Source organism: Chenopodium album, chromosome 3, assembly GCF_948465745.1.
Source record: "Chenopodium album chromosome 3, dcCheAlbu1.1, whole genome shotgun sequence".
In the NCBI taxonomy this organism is placed as follows: domain Eukaryota; kingdom Viridiplantae; phylum Streptophyta; class Magnoliopsida; order Caryophyllales; family Amaranthaceae; genus Chenopodium; species Chenopodium album.
Window position 1 is genome coordinate 58,270,091 of NC_137836.1, and position 23,725 is coordinate 58,293,815.

Consider the following 23,725-nt stretch of genomic DNA (forward strand, 5'->3'; position numbering starts at 1 on the left):
TGGCATAATCCTATTGTAGCGTTTTAAAAATATTAATCATATGTGGCGCTCTAATAACTTTTTTAAAAATAAAAATCCTACATGGCGCTCTAAAAAAACTCCCCTTTATATATAAATATATATATATAAATCTATTATTTATAATTTACTAGTTAGTCACAAATATATATATTCAAGTATGTAGCATATTAATATCAATTTGGCATGGAATACAGCGTATTCTAGCTATGCGGCATTTGAACATTGTCCGTCACTAACCACCCTTGCGCCGCATAGGAAATATTGAATATTCTGCACAAAGACTGAATCTCGTGCATCAAAGCTTCTAGCGTAATCGACTACTATGCTAGAATTTTTCTAATCGCCCTAATAAATTTTCTATCTTAACGTATATATTAGTTTCCTTTGGTATTTTAGAATGATATATTTTCTACCTTAGGATATGAATTATATATGTCAAAACTATATATTATCGTTGTTAATAAAAAAAAAAAAAGGTTTATTTGTGTTTGTGTGCTAAATAACATAGTAGTAGGTCCTTACCAAAATAATGAAGTATTGCAATTATTATGAAAAGGATATAAATGAAAAATGTTACAATTATTATAAAACGGAGAGAGTATATGTTATTAATACCGCTAGCATTTTCTAGGATCAATTGGTGAAATTAAAATGTTTTTTTTTAGTGTCAATTTGCTAGAAATTAAAACTTTTGGTTTGGTAGTACAAATAAACTGTCAAATTTTTTGTTTATGTTCTTCCGAATTTATTTTTCTTAGAAAAACAGCCATAGGTGAGTTAAATTATTTGAAAGTTGTTAACAGTTTTGACCTACTCTATAAAAGACAATTAAGCTCATTAGAAAAACTTAGATAAATTAGTAAACAATACTCCGTAACACCCAATTAATAAAAATTATGTAATTTGCTAACTTATTTTAATAAAGGTAGAATACATAAATTATGAAGTCATGCACAACAGTTTGGTTTTTCAGCATAACCAGAGGCCAAATCTTAGTAGCCATTTAATGTTGCAAAGAAAATTGGTAATACGTAAGATTCCAACACATCGAACTATTATTATAATTATAAAAAACAGATACAAAACATAGATCTAAATAATTTATCTCTAATGTACCAAATTTGGATCTTAATTAAGAATTATATCTAATGCATGTTAATAATAATGGAGTAACTATTCAGATCCCTCAACCACAATTAATATTCATCATTTGATAAAACATTAATATTTTGATCAGTTTCAAATAGCTCATGATTAAAAGCAATATAAAATCTAATCATTGAAATGCAAACTTATATGGTGTTACTTAGACCTTATAAAAAGCTGTTGTTGCATGGGATAAATAGTTTGTGATGACCACTCATTTACAAAAGAGTCAACTTAAGAAATAGTCAATGTTGTCCTATACTTTCTCCGTTCTTTCCATTCTAATCGCAACGTATTTCTGTTTGGAAAGTTGAAAATATTTAGACAATGATTTCATATATCTCATTACATGTGTTTCATTCTATATTTTTATTCTATGTCGATTTCATCTCCTAAAATATCGCTCATCTCCAATCGCAATCGAAAAAGGACGGAAAAAGTATTAAAATAAACATGGTGTAATTTAGGTTAAACAAGTCAACTGAGCAATGTTATAGTTTTCAAATATGACCTTGTGGCCAGGCAAAACTTTTCCTTGGAGCCACTACTAATGCTAATACCTAATTGTCTTCTTGTTTGTTTTGCCCCTTTATTGAATTGCCTTCCCTTTTATTTTCTTTTTTGAAACAACATACGACCTTGATGTAAGGATTGAGAATCTCTTAGTCATATCGCATAATTAATGTACACTTGTACTGTCCATTATCCAAAATTAAGTTAGCTAATCAACTATTTAAGTTATCAACAAGTGAGTAGCCCAAGAGGTTTACTATGTACGTTTATGTGCCACGTAGACCCCTCATCATTATGACACGTAGAGTATCAAATGATAATTAGTCTAGATGATTAAACAATGATCTTTCTTCTAAAAGGTTGAGTGTTCAAACCTCCTCGTCCTTGATGAATTGAACATGTGACGTATCAAAATGCTTAGGGGTTTACGTGGCACATAAACGTTCTTAGTACCATCGTTTAATAGATTAATACAGATATTATCGTATTTAAAATTGCCATTGACATTAACAATCTGATAGGTAAGCCTTTTACTAATGAGCATAGTGTTTAATTTGTGTACAAGTGATTAATGGATGAGTAAATTTTACAATTTCAGAGTTTTAATCCATGTTTTTGTAAAAATAATCATTGAAGTTGTTCTTTACTTTGTACATCTCTGCATCAAAAATACGTTGTGACACAATTAATAGTAGTTTATATATCGCATAATCCACTTAAACTATATCATATACATACTTTATCATGTGTTAGATATGTATAATACACGTGTTAGATATGTATAATGCACATTCTATGTCTTGAAATAACGGTTTGCATTATTGCACACTTGTAATGTACATTGTCCAAAACTAGCGAAAGCTTAGCTATGCTTTGAGCAAGTAGAGAATATGGTAGAAGAGTCCATCAATCCTAGGATTTTTGTCGGGGTATAAAGACATTAATTTCTCAACTGAAGCTTTCTTGGAGTTTTTCCCGTATAAGATATAGGTTCACATATGATGTATTTACAGTGCTGAATGCCTTCGCCCAGAAACATGAACTAGGGTACTGCCACAGGACATCAGGACATCAATCCATACGGCAGTTTCCCATGTAAGGGAGAAAAATATATTGCCGTAAATAGTACTAAATTCAAATTGGAACCTAATTACTTAAAAATTGGAGCGCTGAGCAATTTCAAACTGGAGCTACGTTTGATATCCTTGTACTCAACACCTATCTGATGCACCAAAAAGCAAAACCCATGCTTCAGTGACGGAAAGTTCGAACAACCTGTTCAATGCGTCGTCGACAGAGTGGACATGTTGACAATTGCGATGAACAAGCTGTGCAACAGCACATATGACCACACCTGTGATAAATTTGTGTCCAAAGATATCAGTAAAATTATGCACAAAACACTACCACCAGTATCATAGCTTTAAAAGAAAACACCAAAGCATTTGGACCTAAAAATTCTCAAATATAACAAAAATTGAAACAATAAAGCTTATTAGAATTTTAATTACAGGCCGAATTCTAAGATAATAATATCTAGCCATACCACACTAGAACTTTCTCAGGCACATATGCTCATGCCAATAGCCCACCGTCAACCAAATAGCCACAATGAAACTGTTCCTGACCTAATTTTCAGATGTGCCTAGAATGCAGTTTTTTTTTTTTGTTTTTTTTTTTTATATTAAAAAATAAATGACAATGAATCAATACCTAACAGACTGTCAAACATGCCTGCTTGAGATTCAAGCAGCCAAGATAGTAAGTAATTGCAAATACAAGAGCCAAAGAAGGGGAACCTTTGGGTAACATATGGTATCAGGAATGATAAAATAAGAACGTCTTTCCATCACATCAAAGCTAAGATATCCTTGGAATCAGTAGTACACAGAAGAGTAAGAAACTCCAATTAGAGAAACTACATAATATCCATACCAACACTTCTTTACCAAGGGGTCGAATCTGCATCCTAAACCAAAAAATACTCCTAACTTCCTAAGTATCTCAGTTATACAAGACCACACCTAATAGTTGTCTCTGATCAAAATAAGATAATAATTTTCTGCCTATTAACTGTTAAATTTTGCACAAATTAAGCATCTAATCTTGACTTACTCTGACACCTCCCTGATCTACTTTTTTGGGGTTACACCCAAAAAGATTAAATGCAATACAAGTGAGATGATAAAGGGTTGACATAGAAGAAATAGAGTAGCCATATAGAAGAAATTGATGGCTAGTGGATTTAAAAGGGGGTATGGCTGTTAATTTTGAAGATATAAGATTAGCTAGAGGATGCCCCAAAAAAAAAAAAAAAAAAGGAAACTGTTCTTGGAATATGACACTAACAGGTGGAGGATGGTTAGTTTCTAAATAAAGCAAGCAAGCCATACACTAAATCTGTTAGTTCAATCTCATGAACAGCTTACTAGCCTATGACTCCAATAGCTCTATAGCTGTAAAGCAAATTCAATACGAACTAAACCATGGCCTTGCGTTCAAACCATGGTTAGTCTTCAATTCTTAAATTGCATTTAGTAGAAATGACCATTTGTAAATATCAACTGCCTGAACCATAACATGTCAGAGTATGGTATCAAGTCAACCAACTATTAATAGTATCAAATCACTGCCAGACCCCAAGCTTTCTGTATCAATAGTTACTTGCATGCATTCTGTAAGTGTTAACTTAAACAAACAGGTTCCAGCAAATACTACGAAGCGAAAAAAGGAGGGGATAGAAGCATACGGGACAAACACAGCATTATACTCTTGCTCCAGGCATATGACACAGAGATCTGGCATTAAACAATCTCTCTTAGCACTATCTGATCCACCTTCATCCTTTCCATCTGAAACAAGGAACAGAAATCATTCAGCAAATAACCAAATAGAGCATTAATGAAACAATAAAGGGATCCAAAGAAACTAGCATCACCATCCCGGCCTGATCTTTTTGCTGCTGCATCACGAACCCTGCACAATTAGGAGATATATTAAGTTAAGGCCTGATATCATAGATGGTGAGTGGGTTACAGAAGTTACAGAACCAACAAGGATCAATTAAACTTCTAAAGAAGGAACAAAGATGAACTATTGATGATTAAACTTCAGAAAAGATTCAAAAATAGACCAAAGACATTGATCACTGTTATGTTCATCCAGTCATCAAGTTCACAAATCAATTCTTTGCCAGGCAATGTTTTCACACAATCTTAGGTTTCTAGTGGAAGAAAGATCATACTTCAGCAAGGGTGAAAAAAGAGAGTAAGCAACTTAACTCTATTGCCATCTAGCACCTATCCTTGATAAAATGTAGTTAATTTGTGAGTGGAAGTGTATATAATCAGCAAATCCAATGTAATAGAGAATCTAAACAAAGTTCAGACAATACTGTAGCATTCGACACACATATAACATAAAACATCTAACATCTAACTTATTAGAAAATATAAAGATAATCACAAGCATTCCTCTGAAAGCTGTAGACGATGAAACAATGAGCAAAGACTAAAACAATACAATTGTTGAATTGAGCCCGAGTAGGTAATATTTGCTTTAAAGTTGTGGGGTTATTGGCTTCTTCACAGTTCAGGTTTTTAAGGTGGCCACAGGAATTTAGTAATAGTGGTATCTCAGTCGATTACTACATTTTTTCTTTGAAAATAGAATTGAAATGATCGATGGTAAATATGGATGAGATGAAAACTAAGCTTGCTCTCTTTTCATTTAAAAATTAATATTACTGTATGAGTATTACACAATCTATCCTTAATATATATTACACTGTCTTTTTAGAATAACCCAATATAAACTATGTGTTCCTATTTCAATTAGAATTTTCTTTTTTTCAACCTCAATCACATCAATCCTTATATCTCTATCTTGGCACATCTCTTAGACCTTTTTTTTTTTTTTTTTTATTGAGGAACACATCTCTTAGACCTAGATAAATTTTACTTCACCAAAAACAAAAAAAAAAATACCTTCAAATTATTATAATTTGGGCATAAAGCTGCAACTTCAAACTTATCGAATCCAAGACTACAAATGGCAGAAAAAAGGATTAAAAAATATCATGGTCGTCCATGGCAAGTCATTCAATTCATTTTTGGGTCAATTCAGGCCAAATTTAGCTGGGTTTACATTCAAGTCTATGATAATTGCTTTATTAGGATAAATCCATCTACATTAATCATATGCCATTTTCAAGTTAGATCTTTCATTCAGATATGGATCTTTATTGCTTGCTGCTAAAAAATTGATCAAAACTCCCGCTGGGTCAAGACAATCAAATTGGAACAGTAGTTTTGGGGGAGGGGGGGGGGGGTGGGGGGGACGGTTAACAATGATACAACACTTGAACCTATCATTCTTTTCCTTTTTTCACTGTATTGAGTTTAATATATATGAAATTACTTTCCCCATCCTCATTTTTTTAATGTTTGTGGTAGATAGGTTCAACTTTTGTGATTAATTTAATTAATTAAGGAGTCTTCGGAAATATAGCAAAAATATTGGATGAATAAATTTTTTTAAGAATTTTGACTTCAATTGAAAAATGATGGGCACATATTTAAAGGAAAAAGTTAATATAAAATTGGAATATTATGTATTTTACAAAAGGAAGCGTAAAGAATAGAAGGGAACACCCAAATGGAATACATAATAAAAAATGAACGGAGGGAGTAGTAGTTTTTCTCTTATCAACAATTGTCACAGAATGATGATTTATATAAAATTTCAATAGCTTAATAAATACTTCGTAATATATTTCTAGTGATTGTATTCTTAGTACCATAACAGAAATTAAAATGACATATTAAACAGAATTATATGCATTTAAATAAATAAGTAAAAGAAGCTCTCAACCTATTGGGTCAACCAGAAAATGAAATTTGGAGTTCTGAACCTTTGTTAATCGGACTCGGCATTTTGGCCGCCGAACGCGAGTCGACACGACGCGTATGGGATTCGGACACGAAATTCGTGTCCAATTCGTCAACTTCTCCTCGGATTCAGCAGAAACCCTAATTCCCAAATTAAACAAAAATGAAGAAGTAAAAAGTAATAAAACTATAGGGCTTTTACTCGTGGGCCTCTGGCGAGCCAAACGCCATTCTGATTTTGCATCGAGGGTGACGGAGAAAAGAGACTCCATTGAAGTGCAGGGAGTTTTTAAGGTGAAGAAGAAATACGAAGAGAAAGACAAGAAAAGAAAAGAAAATGTTTTCACGTGACCCTTACTCTTTATGCTTTAACAGCCTGTATTTTCTTTATTATTTTCATTAAAGGCGGTTTCTTTTTTCCTATACTGGCCCGCATCAGACATCCTTTTTTTCCTTTACTGTTTTTTTCATTAAAGGCTTCCTTATGGCTTACTCCGTAGAATATATATATATATATATATATATATATATATATATATATATATATATACACACACACACACGTGTCCCCGCACCCGTGTCCAAATTTCGGAGTGAGTCCCCGAGTCCCAAAATTTTGGACTTTGCCGAATTGGACACCTTGACGCGTGTCCGTGTCCGACACCCGTACCCGAGTCCTGGTAACATAGTTCTGAACCATTTCCTAATAAGAAGCCGAAATGACTACCAATAATAACCCAAACAGAAAAAACTGACCAACCAGTTTTCCACCTTTGCTTTCTCTAACTTTGTCCACTCTCTATTCAAATCCAATTTTTCATTCAAATAAACCTTCCACGCCAAACAAAAGTTCATTTTCCGTTTGTAAAACACATTTTTGATAGATAAGATTGTAAATGCATTCCATCTTGGACAATGAAATATAAAATTATGGGGTTTGGTTGAGTAAGGGTGAGTATATATATATATATATATATATATATATATATATATATATATATATATATATATATATAGGGAAATTCTCAATGGTAGCCTCGTGTTTTTGCTTTTTCTCAATGGTAGCCAACAACTATTTAAAAGTTACAACTGTAACCTTAATCATGGTTTTTTTTGGATTCTTAATGGTAGCCTCCAAACTATTTAAAAGTTACAACTGTAACCTTAATCATGGTTTTCCGTTAAAACTAACTTTTTTATAAATATTTTTTTTTATATTTATTTTTATTATAAATATAAACCAAGGTTAACTTAATTTTTATTACGAGTATATAAAAAAAACCAAGGTTAACTTTTTAAAAAAAATATATAATTAAAAAAACCACCCCGGCCTCCTCACACCACCGTCTCCCCCTCCCTTACCGTATGCCGGTGCCTGGCCAAACCTAGCCCGCTAGCGGCCGTCCAACCCTTACCGGAAATTCTTTCCCAACACCACAACAACCACCACCCCGAGACCCCACCCATCCCTTCCACGGTTCCACCCCTTTCCCCAAAACCTGAACTGTCTCTCCCATTTCCCCCAAACTTGATCAAAAACTAGGGAGAGAGCCTCAGATTCGAGAAATTGAACGTCTTAATTTGAATTTACAATCCTTTTTCAATTTCGAAATTAGTATTAAGATTTCCAAATTAATGAGTGCGCGACTTGTGGTGGATGAAGGGGGAATGGGGTCGAGCCGTCGAGGCTCATAGTTTGGGGAAATGAAGGGTGGCAGGCAGCCATGAAGGGAAGGAGAGAGCGAGAAACAGGTTTGTTGATCTTGAAGTTGCCGGAGATTTTGTGGCGAGGTAGCGGCGGTGTATAGCTAACCTTAGAAATGGGGTTGCAAGTTGAAGGGATGGAAATGGGTCTGTTGGTGAGTTTCCAATGGTAGAAAGGGGTTTGGAGGAAGAGAATTGTGTGGGTGTGGCATGTGGCTGCCATGACCATCTCCTCAAAGGAGATACAGTGAGAAGGAGGGGGAGAGGGTGGCTGGGATGGTGGGTATTTGGGGGAAAGATCGTGACAGCCATGAAGTGAAGGAGAGAGAAAAAAATTGAACATAGTTAAATGTTTTTTTTTTTTTTTTGTTTTTTATATTAAGAAAACATGGTTAAATGCTCTAACTCTAGTTACATTTAACAGTTACTTAACCTTTTTAAGTTAATAAGATTACGGTTGCAACTTTTAAAAAGTTGAGGGCTACCATTGAGAACCAAAAACAAAGTTGGCTACCATTGAGAAAAAGCAAAAACATGAGGCTACCATTGAGAATTTCCCATATATATATATATATATATATATATATATATATATATATATATATATATATATATATATAGGGGGAGACTCTCGTGAGAATTTTTCTTATGTGAGAATTTTTTTTTATGTGAGAACACTCTTTATGTTCTAAATTTTTACTTGTATGTTCTAAATTTTAAATATGATGTTCTAAACTTTTCCTTAGGTGTTCTAAATTAAATCAAATGTTCTAATTTAGTATTCACATGTTCTAAACCATAAATTAGTTAAGTTTAATATCATAAATTTTAAATAACTTGTTACAAAATTTTAACTTATATGTTCTAAATTTTAAAATGTGTGTTCTAAGATTTTTAATTATATGTTCCAGATTTTAAAGCGTATGTTCTATATTTTTACTCATATGTTCTAAATTTTTTACTCACACTTTCTATATTCTATATTTGTTTGTTCTAAATTTTTATTCACATGTTCATAATCTTAAATCAAATGTTCTAAATTTTACTCATATGTTTAAATTTTCATAAAGCAGATTTTATAAATTTTTAATCACTTGTTCTAATTCTTAAATCAAATGTTCTAAACATATTACTCACTTAGATGTTCTAAATTATTACTCAGATGTTCTAAATTTTAATTTCAGACGCATGTTCTAAATTTTTACTCGTATGTTCTAAACTTTTACTCACATGTTCTAAATTTAAAATCAGTTCTCATATAAGTATGAATTCTCACATATGAACCTATTCTCACCGGATCCCTCCCCTATATATATATATATATATATATATATATATATATATATATATATATATATATATATATATATTTTTTTTTTTTTTTTTTTTTTTTTTTTTTTTGTGTAAAAGCACACCTATTTTAAGAAAAATTTTGTTAAGTCTCACCACTCCCCGGATTCCGACCCTTGACTTTATTTTCCGGCATTGACTTGCATGTGCAAGTCACGTGACCCAGTAATCCTCCCTTTTTCTTTTTTTTTTTCTCCTTTTCCCTCCATTCTTTCCCCTCTTCATTCTCTGCTTTCTTCTCTTCGTTCTATGCTTCAATTCACACATCACCCTTGACGAAGCTCCAGCAATATCGCATCAAATGCAATGGAAAAACGCAATTTTGGCAAGTTTTTTATACGAATTTCCTTATTTTGTAAAGTTTGAACAATTACTTAAAAGCTTTCGAAAACTAGGGTTTGTATAACCAATTGAACAATAAATTATACGAATTTGAGTTTTGCAATTAGTTTTATGCGAATTTTAGGGGTGGTTTTGCAATTTGTTTTGTGATGTATAATTGTTTATGGGGTGTATTGTCAAGTAGGACGGCTCCTGTTAATTCATTAAGAAGGGACCAAAAATTCTTCTGTAGGTGGAATTTCAATTGCCAGTAGGACATCTTGCACTCATGAGAATCCTGGCAAGAAGTTCATAGCTTGCAAATTCTATAATTTTGAGACAAGGCATAGCTGGCAGGAAGTTTCTTCAAGTGGATAGATGAGGAAATATTGGATTGGCAAAGAGATGTGACCAACATGCTTGTTGCTGAGAAGCAATCACCAAATTGATGAGAAGCAATCAATTTCCTCCTGCCGTGGAGGACTCGTTGCATAGAAGAGTAAATGCGTGTGATGCGAATTGAAGCAGAGAACGAAGAGGGGAAAGAATGAAGGGAAAAGGGGGGAAAATAAAGAAATTGGGGGATAATAGTGGGTCACGTGACTTGCAAATGCAAGTCAACGCCGGAAAATGAAGTCAAGTGTCAGAATCCGTGGAGTGGTGGGACTTAACCAAAAAAAAACAGGTGTGCTTTGACAAAAAAAAAATTATAAGATGGTTTTTACCAAAATCAGTTTTTTATAAGATGGTTTTTAACAAATTTTCCAAAAAAAAAAAGGGGGGGATAGTGGGGTTTGGTTGAATAAAAAGTGAATAAAAAAAAATAAAGTCTCTTGCAATCTTGCATCACATTGCAGTTGTACATCCACCATATTTGAATGAGCATATGGAGGTATTGTACTATTGTGTGCTAAAAACCCTACCAAAAGATGGGAATCAATGAAGTTACAAATAAGCAATTCATTGGATGGTTCCATGATGACTTGGGGGAATATAACAATTGTCATTAATATGGAGTATGTGCTAAACCCAAAGTAGATAATATATGGGACAGAGGGAATACAAAGTTTCAGGCAAACATATTTGCTTGCTCACTTGTAATTTCAGCTTTCATTCACCAGCCATATAACTATCCATTCTCAGATCAAATACTAAGATCCTCTTTATACCCTTGCTTTTTTTCATGTTCCTATTTTACATCACCACTTAATGTTAAAAGCAATCAAAATTAATGTATCAATCTACAAGAATCCATGGAAAAATGAGCAAAGAATCTTTAATTTTCTATCCAATAAGCCAATCAAGTAAGTAAGCTTGTTTCTGAGCAGGAACAACAATCATTGTTTTGTACATTATTGTTCACAACTATTTTACAGCAACAACGGTTATAAATAAACAAGACCACATACCGTTTATGCATCTCCCATCGACGTCTTCTCTCAAGGATAAGTCCAAGAGCATGCTTAGCAATCAGATAGACACCAAAGGCAGTGAATCCCAGGGAAGCAAATTTGTACCACCTGATGCATACGCCGTTTATACAGAGAGAGGATGCATAAAATATGATTGCCAAAAAATAAAATAAGAGAAAACAAAAAGCTGTACCTAGCCCACTTTCCAAGATTTGCAATTAGCTGATCAATAGTTTTTGGAGAAACATAAAAAGGCCCTTTGTGAGGGCGCTGAATGCGAACTGTCCCCACATCGTCTTTGATAGCCTGCAAATGTAAAAGATAACACCAAGAATTAATTGAAGCCCATCAATGCAAACAAAACAAAAATAAAAATAAATAAAGAACGAAAGAAAATTACAGTGATCAAATGAAATAAGAACCTAGATACTCATAAGTCTAAACATGTTACATGTGTGGAGAAGGAAAGGGCGCAGATATATAATCAATGACACGTTCCCGTATGATTAATCAAAGAAGCATAAGGTTTCTAAGTATAGCAGACAAAGCTACAGACATAAGCTGGTGCATCTCAAAAGTGTAAGAAAAATACTTTCAAGATTCTTATCAGCATTGAATCATACCTCCCCTACAACAGTCAAGGGTGTCCCAGTTGGAAGCACTCGTTCTGTGCGCTTCACTCCCAACATCTGAAAAGTAATATCAACATCAGCAAGGACAAAAATGCATCTGGAACTGGAAGCTTACATTAAAATGAACAGATATGTACCTTAAGACCTTGGAGATAGTCCAATGTCCCACGGACAAGAGATCGTCCTGACTCCTCAAAAATCTCACTCCCAACAGTTAATTCCAGACCAGTAGCACCTCGTGCGCCCAAAACAAAAACACGACCTGTCCCATCATCCTTAAAAAGAAAAAGAAGAATTATCAGCTAGTTTAATGCAATGCATCATAAGGGTCTTCCTCATAAATAACCATGCATCAATATCACATAAGAAACATAGTAACAAGCTTAAGTTAAATACTTCATAGCCAATATAACAAGGATGAAAGTATTACCAGGTACCAGGGCACCTCCTTACTCATACATAGCATCAACGCGGAATCCTGTACCCATGAACCAGCGTCATTGTGTTTCAAGAAATGTTGCTCAGCCTGAGGCAACCACAAAAGGGCATGAAAAAAAATATCAATGCATAGGTATAGATAGAGAATGAAGAACATAAATGCAAAATTCTATCCTAAATTCAAATTTCATTCTCCCTCCATCTAAAATAAATACTTTGTACCTTACATATAAAGATTACAATACTGTAAACAAACAACAATGTAGAAGAAAACTGCAAAGTTTTTAATAAAAACTATATCTAATTTACATCAAAGCCCTATTCAGCACAGGTTAAGCAAGATAGAGAAAGATAATACTACGTTGCTCATAAAGTGAATTTTAAATCGTTGCTGTTAAATAGGATAGCATGATTTACATACCGTTTCTTCCACCATGACACCTCGTAAACCACTGTATTCACATTTTATTGGCGTTTCAGAACCAACACGTCCAGAGACGCAGACGACAAAAGGTATAACTTTGCTTGCAGCATCTAGCAACAGTGCTGAAATTATATAAAAACAAAACCTCGGTAAGCAATTAAGAAACACCATTGAATAAACCCTTATCTCCTTAAACCCCTGCCCTCTGGCCTCTACTGATTCATTTCAGGTAATATCTCAATTTTATACTGATGCATTGCTTAACACAAGTTGTCAGGTAACAATATGGATATAATACAATGCCAAAGTCGATTAAAATTGACCAAGGAACAATACATTATATAATCCAAGACTAGTTATGTAGCAAACTGCAATAAACAGGAATTTTTTTTAATCATCTTACCCAAATCTTTCAGTTGATTAACTCGACCCACGGATTTCAAAGAGTCTGCATCCCTGCAATCATTATAATTAACAATTACAAGTAAACAATCAATCATATAAAAAATGCAATTGATAATCACAAATAACAACGATCGACTTAATCAAACAATCCATAAAATTAACATGAAAGAAGATTAAAAACAGACCTCCCACTACTTCTTCCAAGAAGATAAAGTGCAGCAGCACTCAAACAACAGCTAATCCCACCCCACGGAAGCATAATTCATGAACTCGAATCGCTTTACAAAACCCTAATTGCATAATCCGAACAAATATACGAATTCATACGCAAAAATCACGATATTGCTAAAAACTCCAATAATGCTGAAAATCCGCCATTAAAGCCTTCTCCAAAAACCCGATACCTCTAGCAGAAAAACGCAGTAAGAAAGTTTCAAAGCTTGAAATGGAGGATGGCGGAAAAGTAGCGAGAAAAGAGAGCTTTTTGGGCCTGGAAAACGGAGTTGAAAGAGAGAATCTGATGCAAAGAGTAGGAGGAAGGAGAAAGGAATTGAATGGTGAAAATAAAGGGTTGCGAAATTGAAGCAGAAATTGAATACTGTCAGGTAATACAGAATCTAAATAGAATTGTTGATGGTACTGCCAGAGAATTTCTGTAGACCCTGCAAGGAAAGAAATGGATAAACTTTGTTTTGGTGTGTAACGGATGGCGCAAATTTATGTCTGAGGTCGTGCTAGGCTGAAGTCGCGCCCAACAAATGAACATTTACTAGAAAAAAAAATGATTATTTTTTTTTTAACATTACATTATATAAAAAAAAAATGGACATTTATAATAAAGAGACTATAAAACTGGAAAAAAAAATTAAAATTAAAAAATTGTACATTCAATATTATATAACTGAGCATTTCAGTTGTTATGTATAACTAAACATTTCAGTTTTTATAGTAAATGTTCATATTATCAAAGAAATTTTATCAAAGAAATAAAAAATCAAGTAGAAAAAAATAAAATAAAAATAGACTTAACGAGATAAATACGAGGATCAAAGAAGTTGATAGAGACAACATTGGAGTAGTTGGAAGCGGCGTAAACAATGTTAGGATGATCGCCGTCTTGTCGATTCGAAGGTCATGCTTGAACTAGACAATAGCAACGCTGCCATTGTTGTGGCTCGGTCTTGAAAAAGAGGAGTGATTGAAACAAGGAGGTTTGGGAAGGAAAGTGGAGGGCAGAGAAAGAGACATTTTTGTTTGAGACAGAAACACCATCTTTGGGGAAAAAAGAGAAACTAAAGTATTTTATGTCATTAAAATTACATTTTTGCTTTTTTTAGGACAAACAAGAAATTATAGTGGAAGAGAAAAACAAAAGACCCTTATTCCTTAAATAAATCAACCATATGTTTTTTTAATAATGAACAAAATGCTTATGTTAATTGAACATCCTTTATCTTAAAAACAAACATTTTACACAACTGAACATACACAAAAATTTGTATTAATTTAAAAATAAAATGAACATCGTACGACATGAAAATGAACATATATTTTATAAGAATGAACATCATAATGCATGAAAATGAACATTTGATTATTAAGGAATACAAAATTACTGTAAAATATGTTTAATTAGAAAATCTCATTACTATACTAAATTTTTGTTTTGGCAGCGACCTCAGCCAACATTAGCTAAGGTCGACGTCAGTCATTAACAATTGTAACGGATGGTGCATGCGAAAAGAGGTGGGCATGGGTCGTGCCGGCCCGTAGGCGACACGGGCCCGGCACGGCACACGCCTGCTAGTGACACAGCACGGTGATCGAGGAGTGGGTTGTTCCATGAACACAATTTTAAGAATCTGGCACGAGCACGACACAGTCCGCGGGCGGCATAGTAGTTTGGCCCGCCGACAACACCCGATACAGCCATAAAATACATAAATAATACTTCCTCCGTTCTATTAATATTGCAACAAGGAGGAAATTACGCATCCCTAAGCACATTTTGTATGCTAAATATCTATAATTGTGTAAGAGTAAAAATTATAAAAAGTTGATATTGTGAAAGTATTTTATGAGACGAATCCAACAAGATCCCACATGGCTATATTTTGCTTAACGTATAAATCATATTTTATGGTCAAACTAGAGTGATAAACAGTGCAAAAAAATCCATTGTTGCAATATTAACAGAACGGAGATAGTAATAAAGAACTATAATAATAAAAAGAAGAAGAAGAAGAAGAAGAAGAAGAAGAAGAAGAACAACAACAACAACAACAATAATAATAATAACATAAGCATACATTAATAAAATTATTTAAATAGTATATCCACTTTAAAAGTTGTACAAAAAAAAAAAAATATTATAGGCGGCCCGGTGCCCGCCAAGCACGTGGGTCGGGCCGTGCCATGCCGTGGGTCGTGTCGTGCCGTGGGCTGGGGTGTGCTAAATGGTGGCTCGGCACACACGACACGTCAAGATGCAAGCACGGCACGAGCCATCACCAAGCACGGCGAGGCACGACCCGCGGCGACCCAACACGACACGTTGCCCACCTCTACATGTGATGTATGCGATGATTAAAAAGGCAAATGATGTATGTAGAGGTGTTACGGAGTAATTCAGATAATCGGATGGAGTTGGGATTGATCTCTGACGACTCAGGTATGTTTAAATCGAGTACATTCAATTCAAAACTACCATGTTAACCCACCTCGGGTTGGATCAGGTCACCTTCAGGTCAATAACTACTAGGTCCAGATTGAAGTTGGGTCAAATCAAGCCGATCAACTTTAATTAGTTCATATTCCATTGGGATATATTTGAATCGGGTACAAAATGTGTTTGTCCGGTTTAATTTCTATTCTAATGACTTTGGATCGAGTTGGTTCATGTTCGGTTGATTTTGATTTTGTTAATTTCTCCGTGTTTTAATAAATGTTACACTTACGAAATGCAGCCGTGTTTTAATATGTGTTACACTTCCTTTTTTGATAAAAAGCTACATTTTAATATTATATATCTCTCCTCTTATGACACCTACCCAAACCCACTACTCCTTTTTATTATTATTTCCTTCTTCTCACATTCATGACTTTTTAATAAATTATGAAATCCCACTATCTTTCTTTTATAATTTTTTATTTTTCCAACTACTCCACTTACCTTTTATTTTATTTAAGTTAATAAAATAGTGTAAAATTATGTGCCAGTCAAAATGTAACACTTATTAAAACACGGAGGGAGTAATTTTGGTCCGATTAATATGGTTGATTCAGAATTCGGTCAATTGTTATTCAGATTCTTTTCGTGTTTGACTGCGTTTTGGTTGGGTTGACCAAATTTAATATTCAAATAAGTACATTTTTAATAAAACTGGAGTAATTATTAGGAAAAATTCACATAAATTATCCAAATTATGGTCATTCTTCCAATATTAATCCTAACTAAGGGTTATTCTGTAGGAAAAATTTCCAGGAATAATCCGACCTTTGGCTCATCCGTCCAAAGTAATCTGTTAGAGATATGATATCGAAAAATATATCATATATCTAACATAATCCCACCACAAAGGCACCAGATTGCCTCGTCCCCTCCACTTCAGCTACTTGTCACGTGCTGACTTATTTGGCTAAGTCCCCTTGCACGCGGTCCACTAGTCGACAACACCCGTTAGTCTCCTTGTTAGGATTCCTCTTGTTTTGCTAGGCTAAGTGTGCTACGAATTTGGCTAAGTAAGAGCAGTAAGATGCTCACAAGAGATTTCAAAGGAAAGCTTTGATTGCTTGAGAGAAATTACAAGTGTGTTGGCTGAAATGTACAAATGAATGGGATAGCCTATTTATAGGCATCCAAGCTCTACCCTAAGTTTCTAGAGAATTCCTAACCTCCTCAAATGGAGGGTTCTAGACTAATAGACTCCACTACTCTCTAGAACGTTCCCACCTCCAAAGGAACATACATACAAGGAGGTTTCTACAATCTTCCCTAGCTAGAATGTCCAAAACCACCCTAGAACATTCTAGAACACACTACACTTATGTACATACATAGAAGACCCTAGACACTTCTACTATGTACATGAAGACCCTTAAATATTCTAAAGACATCCCTTCTAGAATACTCCACTAAAAGAACACTTTAGAGAAGCCAGGAACTTTCTAGAAGCACCTCACGTTTTTCGGACTGCTCGCTGCCCAAACTCATACTTCGGGACCTCCGTTTAGAAAACCGACACCTCTAAGTCTTCCTTTGCCCAAAATATGGCGGACCCCAAAATTTGAGCCCATTTGGAGCCCATTAGCCCGTCCAAATGGCCCATTATTGTGTTACTATCAAGTGGGTGTTCACAAGAATTACAAGGCCATATCAAAATAAAGCTCTTTAGGGGGAAGTGCTTAGCTGAGCAACAAGGCAGGCCCCCTAGCCCCGATTGTTGCCTTGCTTCCTAGTGACCCTCTTAACGCCCATCCTTGGTATGGGAGATGTCTCGAGACATTCTCCCCCACCCAATTTCTTGCCGACCTCGGAAAGATCGACCCTTGGAGTATGTGCCCGCGCCCCGGTTTAGCGCATCATTTATCCCTTTGATGCTTCCGCGCAACGCTGCTACATCCCTCCTTTGGACTCCACACTTGAGCCCCTTGTCCCATACATGAGACGTACCTTGATGTTTCGCCCTTGGCACCGAGTTTCCGACCCATCGTCAGACCGACCCAGTGCCCACCATGCCTTCATGGAAGTGAGCCTTGCCCCAACTTCCTCGCCCCTTGAAAGCTTGATCTCGTGCTTGCACCCATTGTATGTGATTGTCATCACATCATGCCCTATAGTGACGAGCGCGACTCTAAGAATGAACTCCATGCCCAGCACCACGTCCTTGTCGTCCAAGTCGACTACCAAGAAATCGACCTTTTCCTTCCACTTCAATTCCCTAAGCGGATAGGAACTTTCCACGCTCTCCCATGCACCGGTGTGGATTCAGTGTTGATGACTTTCAACTCGCCATCTACCTTGGTGAACTTTATGCCTAGGTTCTTGGCTTCCCTCAAGCTCACAAGGTTGTGTGACACCCCTGAGTCCATAAGCATCCTAGCATAACCCCCGTTCACCTCTCCGTTGACGAACACAAAGTTGCCCTATTGCTTCGTGCTTGCTTCTTTATTTGTCGAGGGTGCCTCTCCCATGAGCACTTCATCCTTGACTACCCCAGCATTGAGGAGCCGCATATTGGCTAGGGTGGCCTTCTCTGGTGCGGACTCATCCCCAAAGTTGGCGATGATGGCACTCAATTTTGTCGTTGTGGCCAAGTGCGAGCCATGTGCGGCCCTCCGCACAACTAGCAAGAGAATGGCTTGCGAGACTTACCTTCCTCGTTGCGATTATCCCCTTTGGACTGGGCCTTGTCCTTTCCATATGCGTCGTGCTTGACTCTTGATTAGAGTGATGCCTCCTCAACCTCATGGTCACTCTCCTCGGCCGTCTTGCCCCTATCGCGCCTTGACCTACTTGAAACTTCGACCAAGGACTCCGCCATAATAATGCCTTCCGTAAGAGTCTTGACTCCACGTCTCCTTAACTCTTGCTCGGCCCACCTTTGTAAGTCATCCGTGAAAAAGATAAGGCGATTCTTCTCCTCCATGCCTGGGATCTCAAGCATGATTGACGAGTACGCACTGATGTAGTCCCGAATCGACCCCGTTTGCCTTAGACCACGTAGCTTCTTCATAGCTAGCTCCTCGGCATTCTCTGGGTAGAATTGCCTCTTCAAGTCCTTCTTGAACTCATTCCATGTTGCAATCGAGCACAACCCCTTCTTGATGTCCTCTTGTCGCCTTCTCCACCATAGGATAGAATCATCCGATAAGTACATTGTGGCGGTGCAAATTTTGGAAGCATCATCCTCCACGTGCATAGCCTCAAAGTATCTCTCGATGCTCCACAAGAAGTTGTCAAAAGCCTTGGGGTCACGCTTCCCCTCAAATCTTGGCGGCTCCGGAACCTTCATCCTAAGCCCCGACCCCTGTATGGCGCACCCGGCCACTGCCGCCCTACATAGAGCCACATCACCTTTGAGTGACTCTACTTGCTCCTTCATTGCTTGGAGCTGCCCTTGAAGGGTTTCTTAGATTTTTGCAAACTCTCCCCTGATTGTGTCGGCCACTTGAGAGACAAGCTCATAGGCCACGTCCTTGGCTCCCGATGCCGCTGCCTCTGCCCTTACCTCCAAGACTTAAATGCGGCTATCGATCCCATTGATACCTCGTTGGCAAGAGTCTTCACTGTTTCGACGTGTTGTGTAATCCCCCGTATTTTTAAATATATTATATATGAAATTATATTTTATTTATAATATTTATTTGTATTTTTCCAGAATTTTTCAAAAGTTTCAATTTTTAATTCGGGTCGAAAATTATTTTGGTACAAATTATTATATGTACCTTCATTCTATAATTCATGTCTAAACAAACAAAACCAAACTCATCTTACTTACTTAATTGGCCCATTAATTTTATGAGGCCCAATTTTACTACTTACCCTACACTACCCTCTCTCCTATAAATACCCCTTACATCTCCAAATTTTTCCCCACACTAAAAGGTTAGTACATTCTCTTCTCTTTATTTTTCCTTTAATTTTCTTTTCCTTTATTTTTCTTTTTATTTTTCCTTTTCCTTTACCTTTTTCTTTTCTTTTTCTTTTCTTTTTCTTTTCTTTTCTTTTCTTTTTTTTCCCTTTCCTCCACTTACGTGAGAAACACTGCTGCTGCCCCCTATTCATGCTTGCTGTCGCCGCCCCTGCATGCCGGAAACCGGCGTCGACCACCTCTGGCCGCCGGTGAACCGCCAGCCCACCACCTATGGCTCCCTCTCCTTCCTCCTCTTTGTTATCTTTTATTGCTTAATGTTTATTTAATTATTTTGGGTTTTGATTTTGTAGTATAAAGATTATATTTTTAGTATCAAAATCATGTTTTTAATAGTTTAAAGTTATAACTTCATATTATAATTGTGTTATAAATTTTCAGATTTTATAATTTTAAAACCAAGGGTTTCAATTTATTTAAATTGGGATTTTAGGGTTCTTATGTCAATTAATTTGGGGCATTTGTTCCTATTGCATTTCTTATGATTAATTAAGTATAAAAGCATGTTTTTAATGAAGTTTTTATGGACTTTTAATCAAATTTATATTGCTGGAAATTTGTTGAAGTGTTAATTTGTGATTATTGGTTGTTTTCTAGGAGGTGATTATTCTCTAGGAGACTTTTAAGTGATTAAAAGTGGCACAAAAGATTGTTTATACGAGGTACGTACATGTCTACTTCGTTGTAAGTAGTATCATGTTTAGGTACCAAAGAAAAGAACTTAGTTTCATGATTAGAGAACACTTGGATGAAAATTGTTTGGTTATACATAATTAATTCATGTGCTTATGTTTACGAGACATGTTTTGGTGAATTGATTATGTTTGTATGGAATTATGGATGCAAACATATTGAATTATATTGGATTAATTGTTTGTATGGAATGTTGATACAAACATAATTTTATTGGATTGGTTTGTTAACCACATTTGGATTATTAAAGGATTGGAATTGAATGGTTTAAGTAAAATGAATTTATTAATTATTCTACAAGGTTGTTATTTATTTTATTTATTACTCAATCATGACTTTTTAGTATGTTGAGTAAAGGTGGATTAAGCCAAATGGTTAGGTGAGTTGACTATGTTCAACAATTTTGGATAATTTGGAAGTTTAATGGAATTAAAGGTCAACTTGTGATGTGATCACCATTGTCCTAAATAAGATTAAAAGTGAATTGATGTATGATTGTTATGTATGGTCTTCTTGAATGAGTCGACTATTAATTAAAATTGTAATCACGTAAAGTGACACATGGATGAGCAATAAAACTCTGGAAAACGTGCACTTCTAGAGTATTGACAATTATGGGTTGGGGTACACGGTGGTAGCCCGTGGCTTTTCGAGGCTTGTTTGATCAACATGTCCTCTTTTCTTTGGTATTTACATTTTTATTTTATAATGACAGTTAGATGAGATCCTAGACTAACTTTGTGAGAAAGGAGTCGCGCCCATTCTTGCATCGCGCTAAACTTTTATTTTAAATGGTCATTTGGGACCAAAATGATTTGGTGGATTGGACAACCTCGTCTATTGCTTACTCCAAACTAAATTAATTAAATTAAATATAAAGAGTCAAGTGTTTGAAATTTGTTAGTAAGTATGTTGAGTCAATTAAATTGTTAAAGTGTAGAGTATTGATTAATGAATTTGTGTTGTATGTTCATTTACTTTAATTAGTTGAGCATGCTAGGTTTTGTGCATTGTAGCTTGTATGTACTCAGCTTTGCTGATTGCGTGCTTTTGTGTGTTTTCTTTTGGTCATGGCCTTCGCCTTTCAATGACCCTGTGATGATTCAATTATTACACTTGTATTATTGGGGAGCAGTATTGCACAGGTTAGCTTGATGATGTGAAGTTTGGGATTTGACATACGCATTGTCAAGGGATTAGTGTGATTGAGAGTACTCGATTCTTGTGTTGAACTTATTTATACTTTGCCATTCATTTATGTTTTGGATTTTGATTATTCGTTTGTTTAAAATAAGGGCCTTATATGGTTCCAATTTGTAAGCTTTGACTTATTGGTTTTCTAAACTATGTTATTTTAAAGATATATGTTTGGTTATTCGCTGCAATACCTTGATAAAGCCTTAACGTTTTAACACGTGGCGGTAACATGCCAATGGTTCTCCACTATTTTATTTAAACTAAGTGGTTTGGAAAAGGGAGAATTATTGGGGTGTTACATCTTGCCCCATTGTCGAGGTGAGCTCCTTGATCCCCTCGACGTCGTCGGAGATAGCCCTAATGCTACCCTCCAACTTAGTAACACAACCATCTAACTCATTGATCGTTTGCTTCTTCTTCTGTGTCGCCTCATCGACAACCCCCGATTGACCAACACCAAATTCCATTGCAACCCCGGTTTCCTACTTTAGCCCTTCGTCCACACAACAGCTAGCACCCAACGCAACAGACCGCCCTTCGATCGACGTTGCTCTGATACCACTTGTCACGTGCTGACTTATTTGCCTAAGTCCCCTTGCACGCGGTCCACTAGTTAGGACTCCCCTTATTTTTCTAGGCTAAGTGTGCTACGAATTTGGCTAAGTAAGAGATTTCAAAGGAAAGCTTTGATTGCTTGAGAGAAATTACAAGTGTGTTGGCTGAAATGTACACATGAATGGGATGACCTATTTATAGGCATCCAAGCTCTACCCTAAGTTTCTAGAGAATTCCTAACCTTCTCAAATGGAGGGTTCTAGACTACTAGACTCCACTACTCTCTAGAACGTTCCCACCTCCAAAGGAACATACATGCAAGGAGGTTTCTACAATCTTCCCTAGCTAGAATGTCCAAGACCACCCTAGAACATTCTAGAATACACTACTCATATGTACATACATAGAAGACCCTAGAAACTTCTAGTATGTACATGAAGACCCTTGAATATTCTAGAGACATCCCCTCTTGAATATTCCAACAAAAGAACACTTTAGAGAAGCCCGAAACTTTCTAGAAGCACCTCACGTTTTTCGGACTACCTGCTGCCCAGAATCATACTTTGAGACCTCCGTTTGGAAAACCAATACCTCCATGGTCTTCCTTGGCCCAAAATATGGCGGACCCAAATATTTGAGCCCATTTGGAGCCTATTAGCCCGTCCAAGTGGCCCATTGTTGTGTTACTGTCAAGTGGGTGTTCACTAGAATTACAAGGCCATATCAAAATAAAGCTCTTTAGGGAGAAGTGCTTAGCTGAGCAACAAGGCAGGCCCCCTAGACCCAATCGTTGCCTTGGTGCCTAGTGACCCTCTTGACGCCCATCCTTGGTGTGGGAGATGTCTCGTGACATATCGCTTTTTTTAACAGCTAGTAAAAGAAGCATGGGTGGTGATGTTGGTGGTTGTTCACTAGCTTGTTCATGACGGTGCATCCATTCTTCTTGTGTATGAGAATGGAGACCAAAGATGATTTGGTAGTTTTGTCGTTGATAGTGGAATAAAGTAGCATGTATGATTATGATATTGTTGTGGGAAGAAATGTATGGTGTGGTGGTGATGGTAAGGAGAGGGGCGTAGGGCTTTGATTTTGGTGGCTATTATTGGCGTTTATGGGTCAATTTAAGTTGTGGGGATTAGAGTTATGGTGGCTGGTGGTGAATTCGTGATGGCATTGGTAGTTGGGTAAAGATATTGCTTGTAATTGCTAGTGGTGGTTAGGGATTATTTTATAATCATACATAAATACCAATTAGATAGGATAATGGTCATTGAGATTATTTTAGGAAGGTATCCCTTATATTCTAAATAATACTATAATAACCTATAGTTGGGATTAATATGGGAAGAATAGTTATACATTGGATTAAAGC

General features: G+C 35.9%; 2 protein-coding genes across 2 annotated transcripts; both read right to left on the bottom strand.

Annotated features, from left to right (window-relative positions):
- Positions 1–2,571: 2,571 nt before the first annotated feature.
- LOC145623999 (E3 ubiquitin-protein ligase SP1-like) lies at positions 2,572–13,979 on the bottom strand. The gene is made up of 11 exons (XM_081676922.1): positions 13,441–13,979; positions 13,254–13,306; positions 12,848–12,972; positions 12,419–12,514; positions 12,126–12,263; positions 11,980–12,045; positions 11,550–11,662; positions 11,354–11,464; positions 4,619–4,656; positions 4,430–4,532; positions 2,572–3,034 (listed from the first exon to the last, which is right to left on the bottom strand). The coding sequence occupies exons 1-11, from the start codon at positions 13,512–13,514 to the stop codon at positions 2,932–2,934; spliced, it is 1,020 nt and encodes a 339-aa protein (XP_081533048.1). The 5' UTR covers positions 13,515–13,979; the 3' UTR covers positions 2,572–2,931.
- A 4,720-nt stretch (positions 13,980–18,699) lies between these two features.
- Positions 18,700–19,359, bottom strand: LOC145625150 (uncharacterized). Its single transcript, XM_081678228.1, has one exon. It carries the CDS (start codon positions 19,357–19,359, stop codon positions 18,700–18,702), a length of 660 nt encoding a protein of 219 aa, XP_081534354.1.
- Positions 19,360–23,725: the final 4,366 nt, after the last annotated feature.

What these genes read in the sequence shown, in the direction of transcription:
- LOC145625150 (XM_081678228.1), bottom strand. Translation starts at nt 19,359, where the DNA reads ATGAAGGAGCAAGTAGAGTCACTCAAAGGTGATGTGGCTCTATGTAGG.
- LOC145623999 (XM_081676922.1), bottom strand. Translation starts at nt 13,514, where the DNA reads ATGCTTCCGTGGGGTGGGATTAGCTGTTGTTTGAGTGCTGCTGCACTT. An exon ending in CTTGGAAGAAGTAGTGGGAG is followed by an intron (nt 13,307 to 13,440) that starts GTCTGTTTTTAA and finishes TAATGATTGCAG; the next exon opens with GGATGCAGACTCTTTGAAAT. An exon ending in TATAATGCTGTGTTTGTCCC is followed by an intron (nt 3,035 to 4,429) that starts GTATGCTTCTAT and finishes AATTTATCACAG; the next exon opens with GTGTGGTCATATGTGCTGTT.